The sequence below is a fragment of the Chroicocephalus ridibundus genome, chromosome Z, assembly GCF_963924245.1.
Source record: "Chroicocephalus ridibundus chromosome Z, bChrRid1.1, whole genome shotgun sequence".
Classification (NCBI taxonomy): Eukaryota; Metazoa; Chordata; class Aves; order Charadriiformes; family Laridae; genus Chroicocephalus; species Chroicocephalus ridibundus.
Genome location: NC_086316.1, coordinates 50,356,140 through 50,384,003, shown reverse-complemented (window position 1 = coordinate 50,384,003; position 27,864 = coordinate 50,356,140). Strand labels below are relative to the sequence as shown.

The window sequence follows — 27,864 nt, the reverse complement described above, 5'->3', positions numbered from 1 at the left end:
TTGGTTTTTCATTGTCTTAATCTCACCTTCTGCTTTATCTGCACTGTAGAATTTTACCCAAAGAATCCGTAGCTAGACAGTGACTTGTGTTGAAATTTAAAAGTTAGCTATGCAGATAAGATATATTGACTCAAAATTACTTATTTTTAATCACATAGAAATAGCATTGTTGCTCAAAACCAATTGCTCTTCCCCTTACAGAAGGCACAAGATTTTGAGATGATACAAGAAAAGGTTCTTCTTGTACAATAAGGTTATTTGAACTGCGAGGTGTAAGTGGCAGCTGCACTAACTCGGGGTTGTATGGTAAACTCTTCTTGTAGCTATGAGCCACAAACACATCCCAGACACATTGGTGAGCAGAAGAGTGTGTGACTCCTCAAGGGCCCTGTCCTGGGGTAATGCTGGGACTGGGAACCTGTTGGATCCTGGGGTTTCTTTGAAGATCCTTCCACCCTATCTGGGAATTTGATTTATACAGTAGCCCCCACGTTAGCTGAGGCCTTCTGCTGCTCATGTGAATTAGCAGGTAACACTGCAAGAGCAGCGTTCATAAGTTCATAAGCAACATGTGGCTAAAAACCACATGTTGATTGCCCATACATTAAGTATGTGAGCATATAAGGAGTTCTGGAGCGCCACTTGTATGATGGTCTGTATCAGCACGAGATAAATTTAACCACAAAGGGATAAATTCGATAGAACTAATGAAGCACACATTCCAGAATGTGGGCAATTAGCCAAAGATGCATATTTTGACTCTGTAAGGTATGTGGTGCCATTTTAAGTAGGTGGGAAAGCAGAAAAGCAGGTTTGCACATGTTACTTCTGCTTGGGAACCATTCTGTATTGTATAGGAACACTGTTTAGATCAGATAGTCTAGGAGATAACAATATTTAGTAAGATCATCACCTCATTCAAGGAAATAGAGACTTTTGAAGCCAGTGCTACAGAATTACATTTCTGGTTTTAGCCGTCACTGTGCTTCACAAAATTGAACACTGAATAATTTGAACAGTAGTAGGCTAGATTAGACCTGGACTGAATATAACCACTGAAAGAATTTATCATTTGCATTTGTTAGCTTTTCTTTTAATGCTTTGAGCATGCTTAGTTTCACTTTTTGTGAAAAGGTTTTCTATTTGTTGTAATGTTAGCTGGGAGCAACGACCACTAGACTTTGCTTTTCTAAGAGTTGACTGAGCCAACATGCCAAAATCACCATGTACGGTATGGCGGGTACATTTAGTTCCTGAGCAGCATGTACTGCATGTTCTGTGATCTTACTGGTTCAGAATTTAGCACAGATGCCTTTTTCAAGTAAAAGAAATAAGACAAACTGCACACCCCTCATAACAACACACTTGAAAGGAATGTGCATATATATATATGTATATATGTAAATTTATATTCTATGTATGTGTGTGTTGATAAATTCAGTTAAGGACAGGGTGAGTCTTAAGAAACTTTTTAATATAAATGTATATATCTGGTGTGCAAACTTAGAACTAACCATTTTATTTCTATCAAAAATAGCTTGATGCTGAAGGATATGCAAAATACAGCTTGCTTATAAAAGGGAAAAACCATTTTTCTTAATATGTTTTAGATACAAATTTTGTTTTCCTGCCTCTAGCTGGGGGAAAAAATTATACAATTAATGGATCATTTAAAGATGTAAAACAAAAACATAATTTCAAAGTGTTGAAGTTGTCTAACACTGTATAAGTACTCATTTTAATACCAGTTAATAATATAGTGGACAGCAGTAATTTTTTTGAAGACTTATGGACTAAGGAAATACAGGTCTATTTGAAAACCGGTAAGCAGTGCTTTTAATCTGTCTGACAGTAAACAGTATGTGATTCTGTTATTTTCTTCTTTGGGATATTACAGAGACAATATATAAAGAGGTGTATCAAGGGTATTCAATTTTCATATATCCTATATTCCCAAAAGGGTAGGGCTGCTAAAATAATGGTGGATAGGATAGTTCTTTTAATACTAGACTTTCCTGAATTTGTTCTGCATGTGCTCTGGATTGCTTCTTTTGAAGAATCCAAAAAGCCCTCCTGATCCTCATGTGAACTACATGCTGACTTGGGGATGAAAGGATTGAGAGCAATCCTGCCGAGAAGGACTTGGGGGTACTGGTGGAAGAAATATTGGACATGAGCCAGCAATGTGCACTCGCAGCCCAGAAAGCCAGACGTATCCTGGGCTGCATCAGAAGAAGGCCAGCAGGTAAAGGATGATGATTCTGCCCCTCTACTGTGCTCTACTGTGCTCTACTGTGAGAACCCACCTGGAGTACTACATCCAGCTCTGGAGTCCTCAGCACAAGAAACACATGGACCTGTCCAGAGGAGGGCCACAAAAATGATCAGAGGGCTGGAGCACCTCTCCTGTGAGGACAGGCTGAGAGAGTTGGGCTTGTTCAGCCTGGACAAGAGATGGCTTCAGGGAGGCCTTATTGCAGCCTTCTAGTACTTGAAGGGGCCTTATAAGAAAGATGGAGACTGATTTTTAATATGGTCTGTAGTGATAGGACAAGGGCTAATGATTTTAAACTAGAAGACGGCAGACTCAGACTAGATATAAGGAAGAAATTTTTTACAATGAAGGTGGCGAAACACTGGCACAGGATGCCTAGACAGGTGGTAAATACACCATCCCTGGAAACATTCCAGGTTGGGTTGGATGGGGCTCTGAGCAACCTGATCTAGTTGAAGATGTCCCTGCTCACTGCAGGGGGCTTTGGACTAGATGACCTTTAAAGGTCCCTTCCAACCCAAATCATTCTATGATTCTAAATACAAAATACAAAGAAAATAGAATTATTTGTCTAATGCAAATAAATAGAGGACATATGATGAGTTGGCAGAAGGAAGGAATAATGGTTAAAAACTGCCAGACATCAGTTGAAAGTCACTGTACAGCTGAACATAAGGAGATGTGAGAGAGGGATGGTGTTGTCAGTTGACCACATGGAAATTCTTTCCATGTATTTGTGAAGAGTTCAGTGAACCATAAGATAGCTTGATGAGGAATGCCTTTGGTTTAGATAAAATGGTGAAGAAGAGCTATTTTAATATCTTCAGGTTTGTATTCAAGTCTGTCTCTTGACAAAGACGAATAGAAGGCTTTTCAATGAGATCTCCTCCATTGCTTTTCCAATGCAAGCAAATGATAATTCATTTGTAGTTGTCATAAAGGTACAGTGCAATGGATTTGTTCAAGGACCAGGTGTGGAAGCAGCGCCGCTATTTGACTTTTCACTTTGACAGATGACTGGAGTTGAAGACTTGTCTGTGGCAACCATTACCTCATAATATATTTGGCACCAGCACAACTGGAAAGATTATAAAAGAAAATAGTAGTGTGCTAAAATATGAAAAGGAAGAGTATTGTGTCTTTCATCCAAAATTCACAGTTTGTCCATTAATGCAGCATAGCTTGTCTGTCTGTGTAGCTTATTTCACTATATTGTGTATGGAAACAGGTGATGCTTGCTGGATAAGGTTTGTCTGGACATCTCTAACAGTTTGAGTGAACAATGTCTTCTTGTGTGATGATAGGCAGCCTTATTTACCATGCTTGAGGAAAGTTATCATGCTGTCATTTTGTGTACCAAGTGTACCAAGCTGCCACTTTCTTCCTGTTTTCTCCGGCCTAATTACCTGTAAGCTACAGTGAACTAGTAGCAAGCTACGTTTAGAGTATTTTCTGCAGTAACACCTGGTAAGAAGGGGTCCTACAAGCTCCAAGATCCCTGGCAGTTGAGTCCACCCAGCAATCTGCTTTCAATTTTCTCACAAGCATTCCTGGTTTTGCTTTTCAGCCTTTGGGAACTTTATGGACCAGTTTTCCTTTTCCTCTCTGAAACAAATGTCAGCAGAGTCAAGATCCATAAACTCACTGTTGAAAAGTGAAAACAAAGTGCTGACTCAGCCACAGGGAGTTGGAACCAGGTTGCTCCCAGAACAGGTTTGCGTAGAAATAGCTGCTATGATAATTGGGAGGGTCTTGTAAGTTTGTTTTTTTATTGATATTTCCATATGGGCATCTGGCATTGCGCTTTTGCATCATTGCTTGAATTACACGGGCTGCACAAAGCGTTTTGGGACACCAGAACCGTAACTGTTGTGACTGTTAATTTGTTTGTCTACTTTTGATTTGGTATTGTCTGGTGTTAATCACTGCGTCCCTTTGCTCTGAAATGTGGTGGTGTTCACTTCTGGGAACTGTGCTGTTGTAACTACAAACTGGCAGGTGCAGGCAAAGTGTGAGTGCTTTCTGGCTTGTATTTTGTTTCTCCTGATTACATTCTGAAGGTGAAATCAAAACTATTCTTTGCTTTTAGAGAGTTGTATCTCTGAATTAGGTAAGGTTTGCTCCCTTGAAGACATGCCATGTGCCGCTATCCATTTACATCATCTCTGCAGTGAGAAATAAATCTAGCAAACAAAACTGGTTTCATTAGCCTTAACTTTATAAATTTTCCACACTAGGCAGTTATCTAGTTAACATATGGATTGTACAATAGATGATCCCAATGTGACTATGCTGTAAGCCACTCGAGGGATTCTGCTGCTGTGATCAATCACAAGAGCATTTGCTCTAGGGCCATGTGTTATTATTTATAATATATACTGTTTATACTTCATAAAACTCCCTTATCACTCCTTATTTCATAAAATCAATTTATTGAAAGAAAGAGCCAAAAGATTCATCGTTTTTATAATAAAATATCTGACTTCACCTGCCAGAAGTAGCCAAATTGATTTTTAACGTCTGTTAATGATTTAACTTTCCCTTTTTACTGACGTCAATAAAAGGGTGTTACCACTCCCAATACTCAGTGAAAGGGTATTTTCGGTTTACAGAAATATATGCTGCTTCTCTCTGCATTTATGTATGTGTAATGTACACTACACTTTAACTGCTTACCTGTAAAATGTTGAAAATTTAGGCAGAGCCTAGATAATAGGAAAACTAGAGACTCTGAATGTGGTGCTGGGCAAGACGGCATAGAGCGGGGTTTCTCGATGATTCACATCTTACATCTACTCTTCTTCTTCTGTTTATTATGAATACATAAAGTAAGACATTGCTTTGATTTGCTTATTTATCAGTAGTCCTGGTTACCATTCAGAGATCTTCAGATCAGGTACTGATTGAGTTAAGCCCCAAGGAGTGTGTGCGCATATGCATTTTTAGAAAGAAAATCCATTTCAAAGAGAATTGAAGTCATTAAATTAATCAATGCTGTCTTATGCCTCGTTGTATGTAATGTAAACACAGGTACTATTTTCCTCATTTCTCAGTAAAAAACATCTTCTTAAAGCTGTCATTATCATCGTGTGCTGTGTAAGGTCAGGGTGAATTTCAGTGTTAATGGTGCTTGTGCAATAGGTTTTCTTTGTTCAAATGTATTTTCCACTCTTATTAGGAGGTTGATATAAATGTCTAATCTTGATTATAAATTCATCAGTTAAATAAAATACATCTTTGTTTACATGTTCTTCCTAAAAATGACTTAAACAGAGGTTCCTATCTAACGTATTTTCAGTTGTTGCCTAATGTTTGTTTGTCAAGATATTGTGTAGAAATTTCAATTTACCAAGACTTTTGTTCTGAGGGTTCTCCATATCCAGGATGGTTCTCTCATTTCACACTAAGGAAAAGAACAGCACCCATTCTGGAGTAGCCAGAGAGATGAGAAAGATGCCTGTGCAGTGAGGAGTTGGAATCTGTTTCTCTTGCACTTCATTTGTAAGCTGTCACTGATAATTATTATTACCAGGTCTTATGGTATGGTTCTTTGTTGTTGAAGAAGGAAGCTAGGATGGAAAGGTCATTTACTCTGCTTAATTCTTAAATAGGGGAATTTTTTTTTAGGCTCCCTGTTCTGTCAAAAGCAGGAACGTTTATGGACCTTCTGGTAGACATGAATTTTTTTCTGAAAGTGCCTATTTTTCTCTTTTCAGTATATAGTAAGCTTAGGAAGACTGACTTCCTAATTTAGCACATATAGGTTAACTTCTGGCATCTTGGCAATTAACCGCTCTAAATCTGTGGCCCAGTGACTACCTGGGAGGCCACAGCCTGATGGAGAGCGCATTGAGCTGCTTTGTAAGAGTCACAGGAATCTCAATCTGAGTACTGATTCCTATGTGCTTTGTCTGAGCTTGGCTGTGTTTAAATTTCAAATGGTCAAGTTTTGTGTTTTTTTTCCCTGATAGAAAAAAAATCTGAAATGTTTGAGATAACTGCTGGCATGAGCTATAATTATGAATTCATTTTATCTCTTAATTCCTCAGAAGTGAAAGTTTCTTAATTGTTACTCCCTTTGAAGCCTCAAATCAGATCCAGTCATTAAGAAATTAAAAAAAATTACTATGTCTATATTCTGAATAATAATCAGTTCTCTCTAATGCTTATTTATGATTGTATTTTTACCTGTTAAAATTTTATTATGAAAATATAGGCTGTGGAGAGCCTACCCTTTTAAATTCTTTGCTCTGGGCAACAGTGAAATGTTGCATTCTTCTTAAAATTCACTTGCTATGGCTTGAACAGTGGGTAAGCAGAACTCTGTCAAGATAATATTGATACTTCAAATTCTTTTTTTTTTTTTAAAAAAGTTATATTGAAATGAAGCATGGACCTCTTCCTTTTCTTCCTTTGCTTTCCCCTCTCCACCCTCTGAGAAAATCACTCCCCGAACAGAAGAAATCAACGTTGAGATTGTCATCAGGAAATGGACCATTTCGGTAGTCCGTTTACACAGATGGGTATCTGTGTTAATGCTCATATTAATTTTTCACCCTCAGGAGGAGAAGACTCTTCTTTTCTCAAGGGCTTGCTTACGCTCAGGTTAGTGATAGCTGAAGTAGTTTGTTGCCTAGTCTAACAAGAGCGTGGATAGTTATAGCTACATAATTGCATTTTACTCTGATAGAAACCACATTCTGTGGGCTGAGCTATTTTGAACAACAGAGTATATGACTGAGTTGTGTGTTCTGAGATTACTGATCATGCCAGTAGCTTAATTATACCGGAGGGAAAGAAATTCCAAGGACAGTAGCAGTTCATAAAAACTTGGTGTGTAGACCATGTCGAAGAGATTTCAAACCTGGTGGAAGCACCAAAAGGTAATCGGGAGCCTTTAAATGTGGAAATAGGTATGACAGTTGTATGAAGGTATTTTTCTCTTCATTAGCAAGTCAGCTAACTCTGGCAGGAATTAGAGGACAAGGAAAGCTTGGCAAAGACAGGTCACTGACAGTTTAAATAATTATAAGGCTTTTGCAGTGCTTTGCAGGACACAATAAATTGCATCAACCTCAGCTACTGGGTAGTTCAGTGTTACTGACTGAAACGCCATTTCTTCAGCGAGACACCCAGGAGCCAGCTAACTGTTACCTGATATGAATGAAAGTGTAGTTCCCCGAGTTTTGTTACTGGTTTCCCGTGAGCAGGGTAGGTCTGTTAAATCTCTTCTCTGAAAAGCCCGGCTATAGCCAGGGACCGTGTTTTGGCTTTATGTGGAGAAGCAACTTCAAACTGGCAGGACAAATGTCTCTTACAGTGATGAATGTATGGTTTAGTCAAATCAAATGCTAAAGTTTCCTTATCCCTTGGGATCTGTACAGCTACTTTTTGATTACATAGCTAACATATGCCATTTTTCATCAAGAAGCTTGATTGCCCATATGGTGAGCAAATCCATGCAATGTAACTGTATCACTCCAGAAAATTAATTTCAAAGCTGTCTATAGGTGGAGAAACACTTTGAAATTATGCTTGGGGGCCCACTGAAGTGCTGTTGTGAGTCTTGACTAGCAAGGTAGCAGCCTCTCCATTTGTTTCCATAATTGGATAAACATTCTTTCAGGGAGGTAACACAACTGACAACAGGAAGCCGAGCATCATGGAAAAAATTGCAGAGAAAAAGGGCTTGGTTTAATGATTGACACAGGATTAAGAATGCACAGTTCACATTAGATCATAATACAAAGCATGCACTGCACCAAGTTATCTGTGAAATAGTTGTATTCTGCTTACAGTAAGTTCTGTACATAAAGTGGCTTTCATAAAAGACAACGAAAATGTAATAATGGATGTGAGGAACTTAAGAATAAGGTTCTCAAAAAAAATTAGATTTTTTTTTGGCAAAAGAAAAAAAAGCAAAGGGCTGATAATACAAACTGACAAAATTTGTGATTTACCTAACAGCAATTACCTGTTAGGTAAAATGTGAATGGAGCATCTGTGTCATCCACTGCAAGTGCAAAACTGGGACAATAAAATAGACTGACTTGTGTTACTCTTTAATTGCTTAATTTGGTACTTGATTGAACATTCTTACTATAGGAAGCACAAATAATACTTATTGCTGATAGTGGAAAAACAATGCACATGCCCTAGCCTTCTGTGGCATGTGAGGTGTACTGTGTGTTGCACTTCAAATGAAGAGAGCATGTAATCTCCATTGGCAAAAGAGAGACAAGCCAGTACAAGCAGGAGTCAGAAAGTTAAGAATGCAGTGATCTTTCTTTTAACACAGAGTAGTAGTAATACATATTGTGTTTTCTTACCTGAGGTAATTAACCATTTGTTGCAATATTTTGACAGAAGTTCCAATTGTCTTTCACTGCATGCGAGTCTTTTGTTGAAAATGGAAGCAGAAGTCAATTTAAGCACATATCTTTTACTTTTCTGTGTAGAATTTTTTAACACCCATGTACACACTGAAATCACAAAATAGCAATGTAAGAGTGTTTTTTACTCAGGCATTTGATCCAAGGTCTGAGGAAGCCTGACTGTTTGGAAGACCTAAATAGAATTTGACCTCCAATGCAAGTTCTGTAACAACCTACCTGTCAAACAGCAATTCATACGCCATGCAGTAAGCCAGAATAGGCTAGGGACACATGGATAAGACAAAAACTTTGAAAAGACTAAAAATTTGCAAGTTATAAAAATTTAATTTTCAGAGGTGAAAATTTCTTACTAAGAATCAATGAGATGTAGGAGCATAGATGTACATGATTATTTTACAAACCAACTTTTTGGCTAGGTTAAGGACTTTAAAGCAATATGGGTAGGACTCTGAATTGTTTACTTAGTGCAAAAGTTTTTTTCTGGCTAATCCCACTTTTTTATTTTTGCTTTAGAAACTATCCGTTATTCCATGGAATCATGCCAAAATCCTTCTCAATCCAGCTTTTCCTAAACTTTTTCTCATATTACACCCACCTTGTCCCATTCAGTTCTGTAGCTAACCAAAAATAACATGGCAAAGTGCTTATTGGTGATAATAAGGTGTGACTGTTTTGTTTTTTCCTAACATAACCTACCAGAGTCAGGAATGCCACTCTACTTAACATAAAAATAAAAGTATTTCCTTTTGACTGGAGATAACTGCATTCTTAATTAAACTTCTTTGCCTTTCAGATCCAAAGGAAAAGGACTTCCATTTATACAGGCAGTTTGCTTAACTTTGAGCTATTGATAGAGAGGTTCCCAGCACAGTGCTGCATTCCACAAGTGCCTTTAGTTCCTGGTGAGTATTAAAGGGTATGGTGTGGCACTGGCTTTGTCCCAGTCAGGTTAGAGTATAACTCAAACTCAAATAGACATCAAAATGGGAATATGTGTTTAAAAGATACTTGCCTACCAAAAGCAAGCTCTTAATTAACTTCTCTTAACTGGCTGCATCCTATAGAAGTCTGATCTCTGTTCTCTGTGACCCAAGTACTCTGCTTCAGTTCTTATGCTTTTATACCTGCTTGTCGGCTTGTCAAACCCTGGTATTGATTCAAAAAGAAAGATGCTGTAGTTAATTTAGGGCAATAGACAGGGCACGTCTCAGATTGATGCCTTGTTGTTTTGATGTATGTGTTTTCCTTTCCTTTTTGTTTTTATGCACCTTTTCATGTTCATTAAGATCTGTCTCCACCTATGGAGTGAAAACACTATTAAGGTTATGGTTCAGAAACATTGCAGGCTTTGCAGACTTAAATGATTCTGGGTAAAATGGCTACCAGCCATGGTAAAAAATTACTTTGATTTCCGTCTTCCTGTTCTGTAGATAACGATCCTTATATTTTGCAAAATAATTTCTAGGAAGGGAAGAAGCAGAATGAAAAGTACTTGGGGACTGCGAAGACATTACCGAAAGCAAATTCTTCAATAGTCAGATGGGAGTGCATGATTTGGTGATATCTCCTGTCGCTCCCTTTGTCCTCCTTTCTCTTGGGACACAGATCAGTGGGATGTGCTATCTGTCAAATGCTGTAGGACAGAGCATGCATGCTATGAATTCATCATTCTTTCAGACCTTTACTTTGATAACATGTGCAGAAAACTCTCCAGAACAACATAGTTTGGAAGAAAGTCAGACAGTTTGTTGATGCATTACAAACTTCATGAATTAGCTGGTTTGTGTTGTGGTTTTTTTTGCAAGTAGAGACAGTGATAGGTTGCATGCTACATCTGATAAATTCCATGGACCAGTTCCCTTCACAAGACTTGAAAAAGCCTATGTCTGAAGTATCAGCTGAAAAGGGACTTTGCTTGATTACCCATGTGGATCATGAAAATTGCAAAGAATGACTAATACTGAAACTAGGAAACTTAGTATGAAACAGAGGATCCTGCAAAGATTTTTCTTTAAAAAGCTGAGTAATATTAACTCTGTTATTTTTTAAATGAGAGCTATGGATTTTCAGTGTTTCTTTTTAAAAAAAGCTCTGTTACGTTAGCTTTATGATTTCTTCTCAGACAGTGTTGTGACTAGTAACATTAGTGCCAAGATCTAGCTGTTATGTGCTAATAAAGGGTCAGTATTCACAGCTTAAAATACCATTGATCCATTGTGAAATAGGACTAAAAAATTAAACCTATGGCAAACACAAGATATATTTTCATGAAAAACAACAACAAAATAGCAAGTCCTGTTTCTTACTCTTTTCCCCGTTCTTTTACATTTTTAAACTGCATCAACACACCCTGTTGGTTAATTATATGATATTCCCATGCTTCAAGACTAACCTTTCACCTTTCTCTATCACCCAGAGAATCACACATGGTAGAGTTTCAAAAAATTTATCTCTCATTTCATAACAGACTATATTGTGGATTGGACTGCATCTGTCCTCATTTCCAAGGAGTGTCTAGATTAAAGGAGCTGGGGGGCAGTTAAACAGTAACCTTGATTTTGCCAGTTCTGAACCCAGTCCATAGCAGTGGCGTTTGCAGTATAAATCACAGCAAGCTGCTGTGAAGCTGGCTGGCTGCCATTTGCACCAGACACCTAGTATGGAATTTGGGGATGAGTAAAGCTTGTGAAAGCCCCACCTGCACCACTTCTTCCTTGGTTATGCTCAGTAGATCAGGAAGCAGGAGCACTGTATTGTATTTGACATTACATTGTTTTTGTACCATTTTACAGAATCACAGAACGTTAGGGGTTGGAGGGGACTGCTGGAAGTAGATTTCATGTTCCATCTTAGAACTGATCTGTACATATTTTAGCAAGATGGATAAAAACTGCAGAGGAAAAGAGTAAAACTGACTAGAGCGTAGTAGATATGGTGCCAGAGAAGTGTCATGGTGCTATATTCCTCAATAACTGGATTACACTCAGAATTAAAAAATCATGTAGGACATGTTAAAAAGTGGTTAATTTCACTAGATGCCATAATTACAGTCAATCTTCAATGAAGGATGTATTTTAGACATAGAGCACAGTTTTGATTTTGCCATTTAAAAAAAATAAAAGCCATGAAAAAAAATCCTGTCCCTACATTATTATTATGGGCTTATTTTAGACTGCTCAGCAGAATGTTTAACACTTCTGTTACCTCTGACCAGCTGCTGTTTAATGATTCCTCATCTGTAGAGAGATCCCAGTGATGCAGAGGAAAATTAATTCAAGAACTGAGATGAAGTCCCCTAATTCATAATCTATTCATGTCAATATTGAGACCATTTTTTCCTTCCAGCTGAACCCATTTTAGAAATGACCTCTTGTTCATAAGTCCTTTAATGTCTCCTGTACCCAACTATAAATACAGGAGAATAAATACTATAAATAAAAAGTCTACAGTATTTTCTTACATTTATACATACAAAATGAGTGAGTAAAAAGTGAAAAATTTTTATTACATAAATATGCAAACTGATACTGTGGTTTTTATATCTGTAATGTCCAGTGAAGCAACCAGGTACATATAAATATATTATCTTATATTAAATTGTCTATCTCCTGTGCACTACTGTTAGTGTTACTTTGGAATTATGTAAGCAGAGAAGAGAGTAAAAGAAATATCCTTTGCAGTTAATTGCCTTTACTGCACATGTCTTAGCATGTCCATTTAAAGCATCCAAATTCACATGTAATTATTTTATAGATTTTCCTTTGAACTGAGGCATATTTGTGCTTGAACAGCCTAGTACTTTGGGAACAAATTGCCGTTTTAAAATACCTTTTTTATTTCCTGATCATAAGTGTTTAAGAAAAGCTAATAGAACATGTGGCATGATCCTTGTTACAACTTACTGCGAGAAAATAATATATTTATGATCTATCATTACATGTACTGCATTAGTGCTCAGGTGACACTTTATGCTTGACCTTTTTTAAAGAAAAATCCTTCAAACCTGTATAGTATAGTAAAGGTTAATAGCCCCCCCCGCCCCCCCGAGTTTTTGCTTTACTGGGCAGTGACTTCATGTTCGTATTCCAGACTTTTTCCCTCAAATATAAGGGCATAAAATTATCAAGTGTTCCAGTAGGGTGGCTGTATAAAGCTTCAGAGGTGGCAATGTAGTGCCCAACACAGAACACCTCTCAACAGAAGTGTTGTGGAAGCATTTACCTGAGAAAGAAGCAGTCCTTCAATGAGACAAGCAGCAACAGGAGGGACAACAACTGAAGCAGGCTGTAGAGAGGTGGATTTGGACATTGCTATGCTGAGAGGAGTAACCTAACTCAGCACAAAAGTGTGGATGCCCAACCTCATTGAAGCCAGTGGTCTCGTAAACTCTACTTTTTGAAATAAGATGCATATATGGTGTTGTAATCATGTTGGAAATAGACTAGTACCCACTTTTTAGAAATGGGTCTTACCTTAAAAATTCTAAAAGGCTGATGAAGTTGCACCTTTGTCTGGAGACCTGGCTGACCTTTGAAGATGTCTCTCTTGATAGGACCAGGCCCCTGAAAGTGCCACTGGGCTCAGGGTGCATCACCGAATGTTGCCGGGAACTTCTCCTCGCACTGTTAGGAATGGGTGACAGGGTAGAAAGGTCGGACTGTAGTGCCCTGGAACGGCTAGGCTAAAATAATCTCCTGGTAACTCTGCTACTGGCGAAATTATACAATTTTGTGATACGGGAGGACAAACTAAATAGATAGTGAAACTTGCCAACAAGAAGTAAGTGTTTTACAGTAAACACTAGAGTAGGTGGGTTTCTTAACTATAAAGGTACCATTAAAGGACAGTACGCAGATTGCAGGATGGAATCTTGATCACTAGGTGGATCAGTAAAACCACTCTGCCTGCAATACACAACTATACCACCACACAAAGTGTGTTATAGGCCCCTTTCTACCCATAAAGAAATTCTGTGTTTGATTCCTGTACTGCAACAGGCTTTGTCTATCTGGTAGGTCAGTTATACCTGCAAATATTTCTGTTTAAGCCTTTAAAGCACAAGAAAATGTTTTAATTAAAACTTGGTTTTCTTTGGCTTTTTAGAAGGGGATTTTTCTATTAGCTCCCTGTAAATTTCTGTACTATTAATACTTCGAGATTTTTGAATGACTATCTCTGGATTCTTTTCACTTGTTAACTTCAAAGTTTGAGGTTTTTTCCTCATCTCATGACTGCACAAATGAAACTAAGACTTAATTAAGAAAGGAAGCTCTGGCTACAGAGAAATCAAATGGATGTAAAAAAAGTTTTACTTTCAGTTTTATCTGTGCTACTGCTGCAATGTCTAACGAGGCTGACCCTAGTGCTGCTCATGAGGTGCAGAGTTTCATCCTGAAAGCCCATGTAGCTCCAATGAGGTTCACTTATCTTCTTTTCACTTTTTTTTCGCAAAGCTGGGTTTTACAGAAGGCCCTTCTTCTGTCCCGTAATCCTATCATGAAAGGGAAGACTAATCTGAAATATTCTGAATGTCAGTGCTGAAATACATCTTTCAGACATGCCATGAGACACCAAAGAAAGGTCACAACGTAGAAAGGTCACAATATAACATTTGAGAGTCCCATCAGATCTGCCACGAGACCCCTATTAAAACTCTTATCTTCAAGGAACTACCTACACTGTCATCCAGCCTACATTCCCTGTGGTCAACTTTTCAGTTACCTCCTGAAGTGTTGAATTCTAATCCAGTCATAGCTGAGGTGTTGATGAGGGAGAGTGATGATATGAACAAGTACGCTATGCATGGATGCAGAGCATTTTTCAAGTCTTGCTGGTACAGCTCACCCTTGCAACACAAAGCAAAACATATTTAGACACTTCGTATTCCCTTTACGTATATAATGACCTCTTAATGGGCTTTCATCATTGCAATCCTTGTTAAAATTTTTGCAGTCAGATGGAGAGAGAAGCCAGAAGCCATTTGTCACCCTGAAATTCCTCTGTAAAAAGTAATGATGAGCTTAGTAGCCCTGAATAAGTAATTTTATCAGTTCGTATACACCTGTCATCCTCTATGTGTCTTTCAGAAAGTAGCTGACCATAGTCTTGCTTCCTGGTTTAGTTATATCCTCCAAGCGTGCTTCTCAAAAGGTTCTGTTAAGTATAAAATGTAGAAATCTCCCCTCTTCAAGCGAAGCTGTTGAAAGCTCAATTTAAAAATTCTATATCAAATTCTGAAAAGTTTTAATATTATTTCAAATCTGTTCGGCTGTAAACAGTTACTGGTTTTGGGAAAACTCATTCTAGAGTGAAGACAAGAGTATAAGCAGCTATGTGATAATGGATAGCACATGTGGCAATTAAAACCAGACTCAGTAACTTACATGCTGGAATGCATTTCGCTATTAGCTCCACTGTTTTAATACTTAGAATCGGGTCTCCACCAGACTCGCTAAGTAGGGAAACCTAGTTCCTTACTAAAAACAAATAAGCCCCGAGGGCTTGAACTTCCCTGTGAATCAATGGGTTCTCTTGTTTCCACTCTTTTTCCCAAGCAGTGCCTTTCACTTCAATATCTTGCCTCTGTAAGGTCCTCTTCTCTTAATAGCACAAGGCAGTGGTGTAGAAAGACTACATTTTATCATTTTATTATTGTTGTCCAGAGTTATTCGTATCATATTCAGCTCTTTTCTGTGAGGAGGGAATTTATATGCTCCTGTGTGTTTATCAACAACAATCCACTTACTAAGGTTGCTCCACTGTGTTTGTGACAGCCTTATCCACAACACTATGAGAGTAAGGCAGATGATTGTTTTAAATCATGCTGACAGTGACTTTCTATATAAAGTCCATATTTCCCTTGAGCAAAATGTGTGAAATATGCTAGTGATCAGGTATATTAGCAGATACGAATACTGATTATTTAGAGATATAGCTCCGCTGACAATGCCCACAGTCTTCTATGCCCACCGTGATGTTCTCATTTGGTCACCTAAGTGTAGAGGCTGACTATAGACAAAGTTGCTTTTGTGGTTGTTTGTCAGTGTAATGAATAAAGCAAGTATCCTGTGGATAAGCACATAGTCTAACTAAAGGCTGCATCTTAATGAATTCTCACAGGGTCACAGGTTAAGAATGCATCAACAGCTCTAAGTTTTGAGTGACCTGATTTCTGGATTCATGAGTCTGTGGCCGGATACAGTCTGTGCTGGTTCTTAGCTTACAATCAGACACTTTCCTAGGCTAAGTACAGACTGTGGCCCTTTGGTTTTGCAAAGTTTTCAGAAGAACATTAACCAAAATGTATCCTAAAAATGTAAAATATTAGTTCTGTCTTGAGATATTTCATCTTTGCAAGTACAGTACTTCACAGTTTAAACATCTTGGGGTTTTTTTGAATAATTACCACAAAGATAGAGGCTTGCTGCCCAATCCCAATGCAAATACCAACACATCTAAAAAAAAATTTATGGGGAGTGCACATAGGATGAAAAGAGGTAAGCTGTAATTTTCAAGTGCTAATGTAGAGTTGAGCTAATCCTTTTATGCTGTGATGATACGATGGTAAATAATGTGTGTGACAGCATCTGACAATAAATTAATAGTATCTTTGACTAACTCAAGCATAATTCTCCTTGTTTCATTACATGCAATGTCATGACATGGTTGAAATCCCACTGTGCTCATTGTTATGTGCACACCATCCCTGTATTTCACATATCACCTATGCAAAGCATGGAGAGCCAGGACAGGCTGGTGGTGTTATGTGGATAGGTGTCACTTTGTCTATATAAGTGGTAGATTACGAACAGCTGTTGGTTGATAACCTGTTCGGGTTTATTTGCAGCAGATGTTGATGAGCAAAGTGGTTGTGTTAATAGCCACAGTTAGCACACTAAGATGTGGGCTTCCTGGCAACCATTAGTAAGGTGAACTGCTGTAATTTCTGAGATTGAATTGTAGGTCACACTGTATTGATTTCATTTTTTCTGGAACATGTTTGTTAAGTTGTTGGGTTTATGGTTTTTTTTTTAATTATTATTTTATTTTAATTTCATTTTAATACAATTTTCATCCAAGTAACTGAAATATTTAAACACAGAGAATTATCCCAATACCTAGGATTATTGTTACTGCTATTCTTCTGTTGAGTCCTGCACACCTTCCCCCCAGCCCAATTTGAAATATGTCCAGAATGAATTTAGAGTGTTCAGCTTCAGTGTGAAGCATTAGAAAGTTGGCTAATTGGAACATTTCTGGGTCTAGGGTATGATACTTAAGTTTCCAAAGCTAGGTAACCTAAATAGAAGTGGTGTGGTATTCTTCTAAGCTATTGAGAAGTCTCAGCTTTCATTTCATCAACGAGCATCTTGTTTTTCAAAACTAGTAGTGGTAGTTAGAATAATGATCTTCTCGACTGTAAAGTTGGTAAACGTGGTGTGGTCCTTAAGGTAAAAACTTTGTGATGCCATTTTCACCGTCCCTTGAAAAAATTCAATGTTGTATACTTTTAAAATACCAAAAGCAATATAGAGTTCCTAATTATATGGTCACCAGCCACATATTTTTTAGACTATCTGTTTTTGAAGAAAAAAATAATTCATACATTTTGAGATTAAATACAATTTCAGGGGGGATATGAAAGCCTATTAACATACACAAGCTGATAGTAATGGAAAATATATAGGTGGAGATAGTGGTATTGTTTTTTAAAATCCTGGGATCAGAATGGAAATGAGAGTTCATTCTTATCTCTAACAGAGTCTTTCCATGCAGCTTAGGCTTCTTTGTCTTTCCCTTTGTTCTGCCATTTATCCATCTCTGAAACCAGGTTGGTACTTAAAAAAGAACTTGGCTTTCTGACCTCTACTGCGTGTATGCATAGTGGAAAGAACAACAGAAGGTCACCATCTTGATGTAGTAATTCTCAAACTTGCAAATAACCATGAAAGAAAAAACACTTAAAAAACCCCATTACAACTCAGAGGAATTTGTGCTGAGAGAAGGAACAGCCAGTGGCTTCATCAGTTATGAATCACCCTTAAAACTGAATTATCTTAAGAAAATTTGAGTCATGTGGATATATTCCACAACAACACATTTGAGGTTTTAGTTTTTCCTTTTTTTGTATGTATGTTTTTGGCTGATTGGTTTGTATGACATCCTGATCTTGTGAATATTTATCATAAAATTTGACAATTTGAGTGAGAGTAGACTTTTAGTCAGGGTACCATCTCACTAGGACGTAAGAATCTAAAGACTGGTGAAAACAACAATCCATCAAATGCAGAGTTTTGATCCCTGACATTAGGCAATAATGCATGCCAAGAGATTTCAGGCATGCAATGCAAGTATACAGTGATATTTTTCACTATAAGGCTTCTAGCACTTTGTGGCTGTGGATCTCCATGTCCCTTACTGGTGAATTATGAATATGACTAGCAGTTCTTTGAATCTGTCTGTGTGTTTGGCATCCACAGCACCCCTGCAGTGGTTTTAGTTAAGGGTAAAGTAATAGCCAAATACACCTGCACATGTGTATGTACATTTGCTGCTTGAGAGTGGAAGATGGCTGTAGTCAGTTTTCAGTGTGTAGTTCCCTTGCAAGCTTACAAGATGTGTTAGAAACTCCTAAAATCATTCCTAGAAGCTTCAACTGGTCTGTAGCCAGCCTTCCCGCCTCGCCCTCCAAAACAACCAGCAAAGGAAGTGCTCCCCAAAACTTGAACTCACAGAGCAGTTTGCACATGGTTTACGCAAACATAGGAACAATTAATCACACCAAAGGTGAGGAGGGCCATTTATTATAAGTAATGCACTGATCGTTTACAGTTTGTTCTGCCTAAAGTTTTTAAAGAAAATCAGGGACATTTACAGGAATTAAAGGCTAAAGAAAAAAAGTGAGATATATTTTTCTCCTTCACAGCTACTCTGGGAGCAGAATTTGATCTCTTACTGAAATTGATTACCTTAGCGCTTCTTCCTTGCTCTGCCTGCAGTGTTGGTGTGTAGGAATGGTATATGACAATACTGGCAGAGGTGGATGAGATTAAGAAACACAAAGATTGAGTGATGGTGAAATAATTGTCAGCCCAAGCCATTAAGGGTTTTAATTTTACCCAAGCACCACAGATACTTGGTTGTGTGACCAACATAGAGGAACTTGATACTTAAACCAGAAAATTAATTCAAAAAATCACCTTTTCTTAAATCTTCATCCAGTTTTATGGCTGCTCCCTTATATGTATGTTATTTCCTTGTTATTATGTTATAGTTACACTTCAATTGTAAGCATACCCACACAAATTTGCACCTAATCAACAGGGATAGTATCAAAAGCATGCTAGCACATTTTTATCTGCATAGGTCAGAATAAAGTAAGTGCTGGCAAGATGCCCAATGTGACAGTTTTGCTGCCATTGGTAATATAGACCTGGGCTGGGCTGGGCTGTAACTTAAAAATAGGAAGTTTTACAATAGAACTGGCAATTCTAGTTGGGTCTGGGCACAGAGATGCAGAAATGGAATTTACGTATATCTTTGTCAGCTTTTTTGGAAGTGCTTTGAAGTTCCAGAAAGTGAAACCACAGTTTATATAGCATCTTCTGTATAAATAGCACGTCCTGTTTATAGAAGTGCACTCTCTGGGCTCCTGTTATTTCACATGTATGGCACGATGCATGGTGTTATATGATGCTATAGTTTAGGATTTTAAGAAAGCACTAGTTAAATGCATGAAGTAAAGACTATAGTGTGGTCTTTTATATATTAATGTGTATATATTAGGAAGCATAATTAAGATTGTAGGAGTCTTAGCTTTGGTAAATCTCTGACTCTTGAAAGCTTGATAGCGTAATTTTAATGTTTGTTTCATGTAGGTTTTTTCACGTAGAATACATGGATCACTGGTAGTCTCCATGTAGTCCTCCCAGAAGGGAAAATAAAATGAGGTCATGGTTTAAAAAAATGATAATGACCTCAGTGCAAGGCATTTGGAGAGGAAGGAAGAATTAATGATTACATCATCTGCTAGTGATAATGCAGCATTAGTGAAAAGAACTATTGTTAGTTATAGCATTATAACAGAATATCTTAGAAAACATCTCTGATAATTCTTAGTCTGAAACTACATGAATTTTGGTTTCTTTATAGTTTATCTGGATATGTTCCTTTAATGACCTCAAGGGCAGGGTAGATGTGAACATTCAAATCTTTAGAATTTTTATTCTGATTTTTATATAGGGAAGACATCATCTATCTGCTCTGTGCATAGCGGTATCTGTTTAACAGTATGTAGTCAAGATACTGCAAACAATAAAGAGTTAATCTGTCTTCCTGAAAACACAGAAGTATTGGCAGTTATCATGATTTTACGATTTTAGTCACAATTCTCTTGGGATCTGGTGTTGTTTTCTTTTCCTTTTTTTTTTTTTTTTTAAGCTCCCCCTTGTGGAAGTGTGTGAATGCGAGGTTCTCACCTTCCACTTAGAAAAAAAATGGTTTAGTGGTGTTCCAGTTGTTCTGACTATGAAGAAAATATTGAATATGTGAATTCCAGTTGTTTCAATGAAGGTGAGCAAATGAAAAAGAATGCCATAATAATTTTACATCATCGCTTCTGGAGACCTGGAATTAAATTTTGGAAGACTTGGGGTGACCAATACTGAGATCTGGTTTGTTGCATCTACCCACATTGGAAATTGAATAGGAGGCTTCCGCTAACATTGATGTTTGTGTGAAGCATTACAGACCTTTCTACGTGTAAAATGTGTGGGCAGCTCTCTGCTACGTTTCACAGGCAGGATGGTCAATGTCATAGGAAAGAGATGACTATGTTGAGAGTTTTTTGCATGAAATAGAAATTCTAGAAAAAAAATCTAGAAAGACAATAACACAGAATGCCTGGTCAGCATCTAGAGAATGAATTTAAGTCTTTCGGAAAAATTTATGGCTGTTCCAACTTGGTTAACTAGACTAAAGCTGTGATGAGTGACTATTAATCCATGGAACAATGCTTTCTTCAGCTGGAGGCTGAAGACCTTTTGGTCACCTAAAGCAATTCACCTAAAGCATCTGGCACTTCCTCTTCTTCTCCATCAATTCTGTAGCAATTGTGAGAGACAAAACCAGACTACTGTAATAGATTTCAAACACATTTGGATAAAATACTACAGAAGCCTGTCATTCAGAGTTACTCACAGTTATGATCTGATGGACAAAATCTTTTAGCTCTGGAGTGCAGTCATGAGGTAATATCGGTACAAAGCATGCTTGAGTATGCTCAGAAGTTTCTGTCAATGGGGAATTTTCCTCTGTATTGTAAGCACCGTAGAGTTCGGTGGTGTGGCCCAGCCAGGGGAGTCATTGCTAAGCTGGTGCTTTAGTCTTGTTTCTGCCTGGCTTGCAGGAAAGATAACAGAAGCTTTGCTTCTGAATGTCTTTTTAAGAAGCTTATCGCAAGAAAGTGCTGTGTTTTCTCATTTTGGGTGGTCAGGATTCTAACTATTTGGGAATTTCTGAACAGTATCTATGGTGCTTTTTTTTTTCTTGTGAGAAAATGCAGATTCATCAAAACTGAAACAAGAAAAACTGTTTATATAAGTTTTTGATCAAATTCTAAGCATATTTCAAAATTTTTCAGGACAAATGTGGTTGTTCTGTTTTAAAACAGCCTTTTGTTGTAAAACATCAGGTGCTTATAAATAATTAACAAAATAAGATTTAAAATTAAATATTTTGAAGTTATACTAGTGAAAACTGATAACCTCAAACTTATTTTTAAAAATTACTCATTATGTTACATGGTTAGGTAATAAATTATAATAATCAACTAGACCTATAAAAGAATAATGAATATTCTCTGCTAATTTCCAGTCCGCAATCACCAGGCTTCTGTTTGTCGGTATTAGATATTCTTACGACTTGTCAGTTTAGAGAGCTATTTACTGTTGAAACTTAGGCAGATATGTATAATTTAATTTAAGCAATCTATTTTTATTTCATTTATTAAAATAAGTTTCTGAAAGTATTTCTCATGAAGTAAAATGTTTCCTTAATTCCTCACATTATTCTTGCAATTCTTTTTCAAATTTTCCATATCTATTTTCAAGTACACATGCCAAAACTGAGTTAAGTAGTCTCATCAGTACTCTAAATGTATGATATTACAAGAAACATCTCTAAACTGTTAAGACTTTCTCCGGCAGGGGAAGGTAGATTTGGTATTTCTAGTACTTTTAAAATGGAAAAGAGTGTGTATGTACGGAAAACATTTCGGTTAACAATTCACAAGTAATACCGATAGTGACACAATCACATGTATAGGATCTCTTAACTAGAGCACAAAATCCCTTCAACTGCTTATGGGCATGAAGAACTTATTTTGCCTGTTAGGTAAAATATGTGTAAGTCAGGTAGCATTTAAAAATACGCTAGCTTTTGTACTTGCAGACATTCACTATTGTGGGGTACAGTTTATATGTCAGTAGAGGTTTAGGCTGATACTGAGAACTGGGTAGTTCTTTAGCTTGAATGATGCTGATTGCATGCATTAAATAGTGTTCCTGCTTTAGATCACTGGTGATGAGCTGTAAAATATATCTTTACATATACACTGCGGTTCAGGTACAACTTAAGGTAACTACATTTGTTCAGTATTTGAAACACTTCCAGATGATATTTATGGCAAATTAAATAAGCCAATGGCCATTCTTGTGGCTACTGTTCTGTTGCATATGTTTCATCTTCTATATACTTTCAACTACACTGTTTGGTATAAATATGGTAGGGTATCTGCTGATGACTTTTACACGGTTCCCAGACAATACTGAGCTTAGTAAATTAATGGTGACTTTTCGAAGTGCCAGATTAAGTTCAAGAAACTGCTGAAAAAACTGCTTAATTATAAAGCTGATTTATCTCCTTTTCTTACCTTTCCTGGTGTTTCTTTCTGGAGAACGCCATAATTCAGCTCTCGTGCAAGGATGGAATCTGCACCTGTGGAAATTTTCTGTTAAATGTGAGAAAAGATAGAATAAAATAATAAAATTATTTATTTTATTTAAATTGCAGTGCTAGTGGGATGGGGCCCACTATTTATTTCACAGATTTTGTATCATCCTTTGGATTGTATGATAAATTCTTTGCAATATGAAAATTTCTGTGGCTGTGGATCTCTTTTCAGTTAAAGGTGGCAAAAGTTGTTTCCAGTCTGCTGTCCTAAAATACTGAGCTCTCAATTTAGCTGACAGGACTTTTCTTGTTTCATGGTCTGCATGAAGTCAAAATGTATGTTAGTAGATCTAAACGATACTTTAAAAAAAAGGGAAAAAATGGAGGAACATGTGTAATAAGAAAAGGACGCATCTACTGGATGAAGTTTGAGCTTTTACCTGTTTTACTATGTGATGGATAAATGCAGCTTTGCTCTCCTGACTCGTCTGTACATATGCAATACCTCTCCACAGTGCAGAGAACTTTTTGCCCTAGAAAATTAGAAATGTTCATGAAGTGCCTAGTTCTGTAAGAATTTGGGATTCTTCAGCATGTGACAGTAACTAACCTGCAGATGTTCACTGGACAATTTTGTTTGTGTGAATCTGGGAAATATCTCTTCTTCTTATGAGCCTGGTGCATACCAGCATAGCTTGTTTGTTGTGTAGTTACCTCTGAGATGGTGGTCAAAAATAATCCCAAGACAATCAGGTTGAATTTTCCTGAGCATAAGCAGGACAGGCCGGTTTGTAGTTTTGGAGAAACAACAGCTTGGCACTGTTGCTGTTTGAGGACAAAGCTTGAGGAAAAAGATAAAAGGGAACACCAAGCCAGGAGAAAACTGTCATCCCCTCTTCCCCTCCTAGCCTAAATAAAGGATGTGCTTGGCATCCCTGAAAGCTGCGGGAGAGCTTTTCTGCACAAAGGCATAATTTGGGCTGCAAGCAGGATATTTTTACTTCAACCAGGGAAGGGCGAAGGGGAATTTACAGAAGCTGGCATTTGAAATTAAGGGCTGAACAGAACACATGCATAGTGGCCGAATGGTCGTTTTGTCCTTGGCTCAGCTTCATGCGTTTACAGAAGTTAATATATGATTTATGTTTTGAGACTTTTTTTATAGCTTGCTTTAATCAAAGGTCCCAGGAGTTAAAGCACAGATGGGTGTCAAAAAATGTTGCTAATCTCAAATTAATCACAATGTCAAAATCAGAGATGGCCTTGCTGACAATGGGCAGAGACCCAGTATGAGTGGTAGAACCAACTGCCAACCCTGAGTAAAAATCGGAAGATGGTATTGTGCCTGGAAGAGACTGAGAAAAACAAAGACATAGTTTCTCCTGCAGTGGTGCCAGTCGGCAAAGGTATGCATTTTAAAAGTTATCTTAAAAAATTTGACCTATCAGTTCATCCTACTATCTTACTAGCCCTCTTCTCAAAATCTTTTCATTGGTTTAGGTGCTGAGAATTGCATACATTTATGATTACTTTTTTTCCTCTTTGCCTGTATAGCAGTGGCAGATCTATGGTGGACCAAGCTTTTCTTGCACTTGTTTTTGCACAGGGAGATACTTCACAAGAGATGCTTCACAAGAGAGATGAGCCTTACTAGCCTAACACATAGGTTTACATGAATACATGAATAACATCCTGAATGTTGTTTGCATTTCCTCCATGGTTCAGTTGAAAATCTTTGAGAGTTGTTTCAGAAAATGTTGATATTTAGTCGGCTTCCTTAAAACATCTTGATCCATAAATACTGTATCACTGGATTGGATTTTTTCAGTTGTAATTCAGAAATGGGTGTATTTATACTTAAGCTGCCTAGCATTAGCATAAGTTTGGCGTACCTTATCATCAGAGAACTGAGTACATAGCTTTGTTATTGTGTGGATGTCACCACTTTGAATTGGCTGAACCACTATCTTATCACAGAATCACAGAGTAACAGAGTGGTTGAAGTTGGAAGGGACCTCTGGAGTTCATCTTGTCCAGCCCCCCCGCCCCTGCTCAAGCAGGGTCACCTAGAGCTTGTTACTCATGACCATGTTCAGGTGACTTTCGCATATCTCCAAGGATGCAGATTCCACAACCTCTCTGGACAACCTGTGCCAGTGCTCAGTCACCCTCACAGTGAAACAGCATTCCCTGATACTCAGACAGAGCCTCTTCTGTTTCAGTTTGTGCCTGTTGCCCCATGTCCTGTCACTGGGCCCCATGGGAAAGAGCTTCCCTTCAGGTATTTATATACATTGATGAGACCTCCTATGAGCCTTAACTGCTCCAGGCTGAACAGTCCCGCCTCTCTCAGCCATTCCTCCAGTCCCTTCATTGTCCTAGTGGACCACCATTGTACTCTCTTCAGTATGTCCATATTTCTGTCCATACACAGAACTGGACACAGTACTCCAGGTGTGGCCTCACCAGTGCTGCATAGAGGTGAAGAATCACCTCCCTTGATTGCTGGCAGCACTCCTCCTAATGCAGCTTAGGACACCACTTGCCTTATTTGCCACAAGGACACTTTACTGGCTTGTGTTTAACTTGGTGTCCACCAGGACCTCCATGTCCTTTTCTGCAAAACGGTTTGCAGGGAGTCATTCTCTGGCATACACTGATGCATAGGATTACTGCTCCCCAGGTGCAAGACTTTGCCCTTCTTTTGTTAAATTGCATGAAGTTTGTCAGCCTATTTCTCCAGTTTGCTGTGGTACCTCTCATAAGTCAGTATGTAAGGTATGAATTATTAACTCATTTGACACTGCAATATATTGCTATTCATCTGTGAATTGCAATTAAACTCTTTATCACAAGAGTTACCTGACTGCTACAGCATTAATGAACCATACCTAAGTACAGGACTTATCTTCACTAACTGTTAAATAAAATAAACAGTCAAGTCCAGTTTACCTGTTCTGCAATAGAGTCCAAGTTAAGTTTTAGTGTGGGTTGGTTTTTTTTTTGGTTGGTTGGTTGGTTGGGTTGGGTTGGGTTGGGGTTGGTTTGTTTGGGGGTTGTTTTTTTTTTAGTGCTATTTGTTTCTGGGGTTAATTTTGTAGGAAAGCTGAATGAAAACATGATACAAATCGATAAATAAATCTTTCCTCTCTGTCTTATAGCTTCTATTCTTGAGTTACCTGACCTTTCTTTATGTTTCCTTATATCCTCTATATCCTCTGCATTAGGAAAAGAGAGTTGTACAGACTTTTTTTTTCCCCTTTCTCTTGTGATTTCTTTTTTGACCAAAATTTCTGCTTGGTCTTCTTACTGTGGTCTACAAGGTATAACACATAAACAAATAAGCATTCTGGCCCAGATTTCATAGCCTAACAGTAGAATCACTGTCAGTACATAGCTGTGGTGTGTGAGTAAGTGCCAAGTGAATAATACTATTGTAGGGATCACAGCTGTTGAATTTTACAAAAAGTGAGTCTTTGGATTTAACTCTTTCACAGTGCTTGCAATCGGAGATAAGCTTGTGAGGACTTTGCTACGCAGAAGACACGACTGTCAGGCACCCATCTGTGAAGCGTGTATGTGTGTGTGCATGGAAATACACTGTAGGAGGATGGGAACTGCTGATACTGAACAATCTGCTTGAAAAAATATTTCTTACCTCAGCTGTTAGAGGCAGCATTACAGCATGTGGCATAAACATATGCAGTTTATCTGAAACTTCTTCCATCAAACACAACAGCCAAATTTCCACACATTTACTTGGTGTAAAATTGTCCTCAGAGTAGCAAATTTCTGTTAATTTGTTAAAGAATAAATATTTATTCTTACACAATTTTATGTTAAAGTCGGTTACAGTCATCTCAGCAAATGGGATACATGGTGATAAATGGCTAAACTGAAATAACGGCTAGCCAATTCCAAATATATGTCCTGCATTAAAGAAAGAACTGGAAACTGGGTTCTTACTTCTTGCAAAAGCAAATGGAAAACTCTTACCTGATAATGTATGGGTTTCAGCCAAACTCAAATGTACAAAGAAATTGTAAGCATGTTCCAAAAAGCCTTACTTTAAAATATTTTTCTTTTTCTTTGAAATTTAAATGGACAGCTTTTGACCAACCCCACCTGGACACCTTAAAAGACACTATGGCTTTGCACACAAATATTTTAGTATTTTGTTCCAGTTCTGTTCTGTGAAAAACAGAAGCTATGTACTAAAATCAGTCATTTAATCTTACTTGAATTCTTTCTCATCTGGATTGGGGGTGAGGTGTGAAGAATAGAGTTGATAATAAAGACATTCATAATAGGGAAATAACTTGAATTGGATACTATGCTACCAACTGTGTCTGTGTCTTATCGCTGTCATTTTGATGACCATGTTAAGAGCGATATGGTCACCAAGGCTATTTAGAAGAACTGAGAAATACCAGAATTATGACAGCTACAGGAGGGTCTCTGAAAGGAGGAAACAGGAGGAGCTTCCTTTGACTGTCACTCTTACCTCCCCTTCAGGGAAAGGAAACTCAGCATTGTTTTCCCATATCCTACCAACGGATACAGTTGGAGTATATGATTTCCCACATTTTTCTAACTGTATCACTCCATTGTGGAAAATACATTATTTGTAGGGTCATGTATGAGACTGACAGAGAAAGAGATTCCTCTGTACGATTTTGTGTGCTGCTTGTAAGTATACACAGGGCAGGGAATGGATTAAAAAAAAGTAATAAATTAAGTGAAGTTTAAATCGCATGCCTTTTAGACCAGTGAGCGGAAGAACTGGATCTTTTGTGATGGAGCTTAGACTCCTTGCATTAATTTGCAATATAATCTGAGCACTTCCATCATCTGTTCAGTCTACCTAAGAAATGAAAATCAATGAGCTGATATTGTGATATCTTCATGAAGAAATACATTGGGCAAATGATCTCACATTCTTAAAGGAAAAAAATAAGAAATTAATTAGTGTGTCATTTCTATTTCGTTTACAATTAAGATCGACAATTGAAATGTGGTCCCTCTTTCTTCACTAGTTAATCCTACATCCTGCCGAAATGTCTTCTGGGATCTACATTTATGTGTTTTCAGGCTGGGATACACGTATAAGTTAATTATATTTTTTTTCCAAAAAAAATTTAAAAACACCTATTAAAACCCTCTAAATTTGAGGCGTTCCAAACATAAGTGGATGGAAATGCGGAGAACAAGATATTTCTTCTTTATATGAATGGTAGCAAGTCA

The 27,864-nt window shown here is 37.6% G+C and overlaps 1 protein-coding gene across 2 annotated transcripts in view; it reads left to right on the top strand.

The window, feature by feature from the left end:
• ADAMTSL1 (ADAMTS like 1) overlaps positions 1-27,864 on the top strand; it is a 470,149-nt gene that overhangs the window by 25,055 nt on the left and 417,230 nt on the right. The window contains exon 2 of one of the 2 annotated variants that reach the window (XM_063321444.1): positions 3,843-3,988. The exons of the other annotated variant lie outside the window; for it this stretch is intronic. Within the exon in view, the coding sequence (XP_063177514.1) occupies positions 3,857-3,988 (132 nt within the window). The 5' untranslated portion in view covers positions 3,843-3,856. The remainder of the gene's footprint in view (positions 1-3,842; positions 3,989-27,864) is intronic. 2 annotated transcript variants of the gene reach the window in all.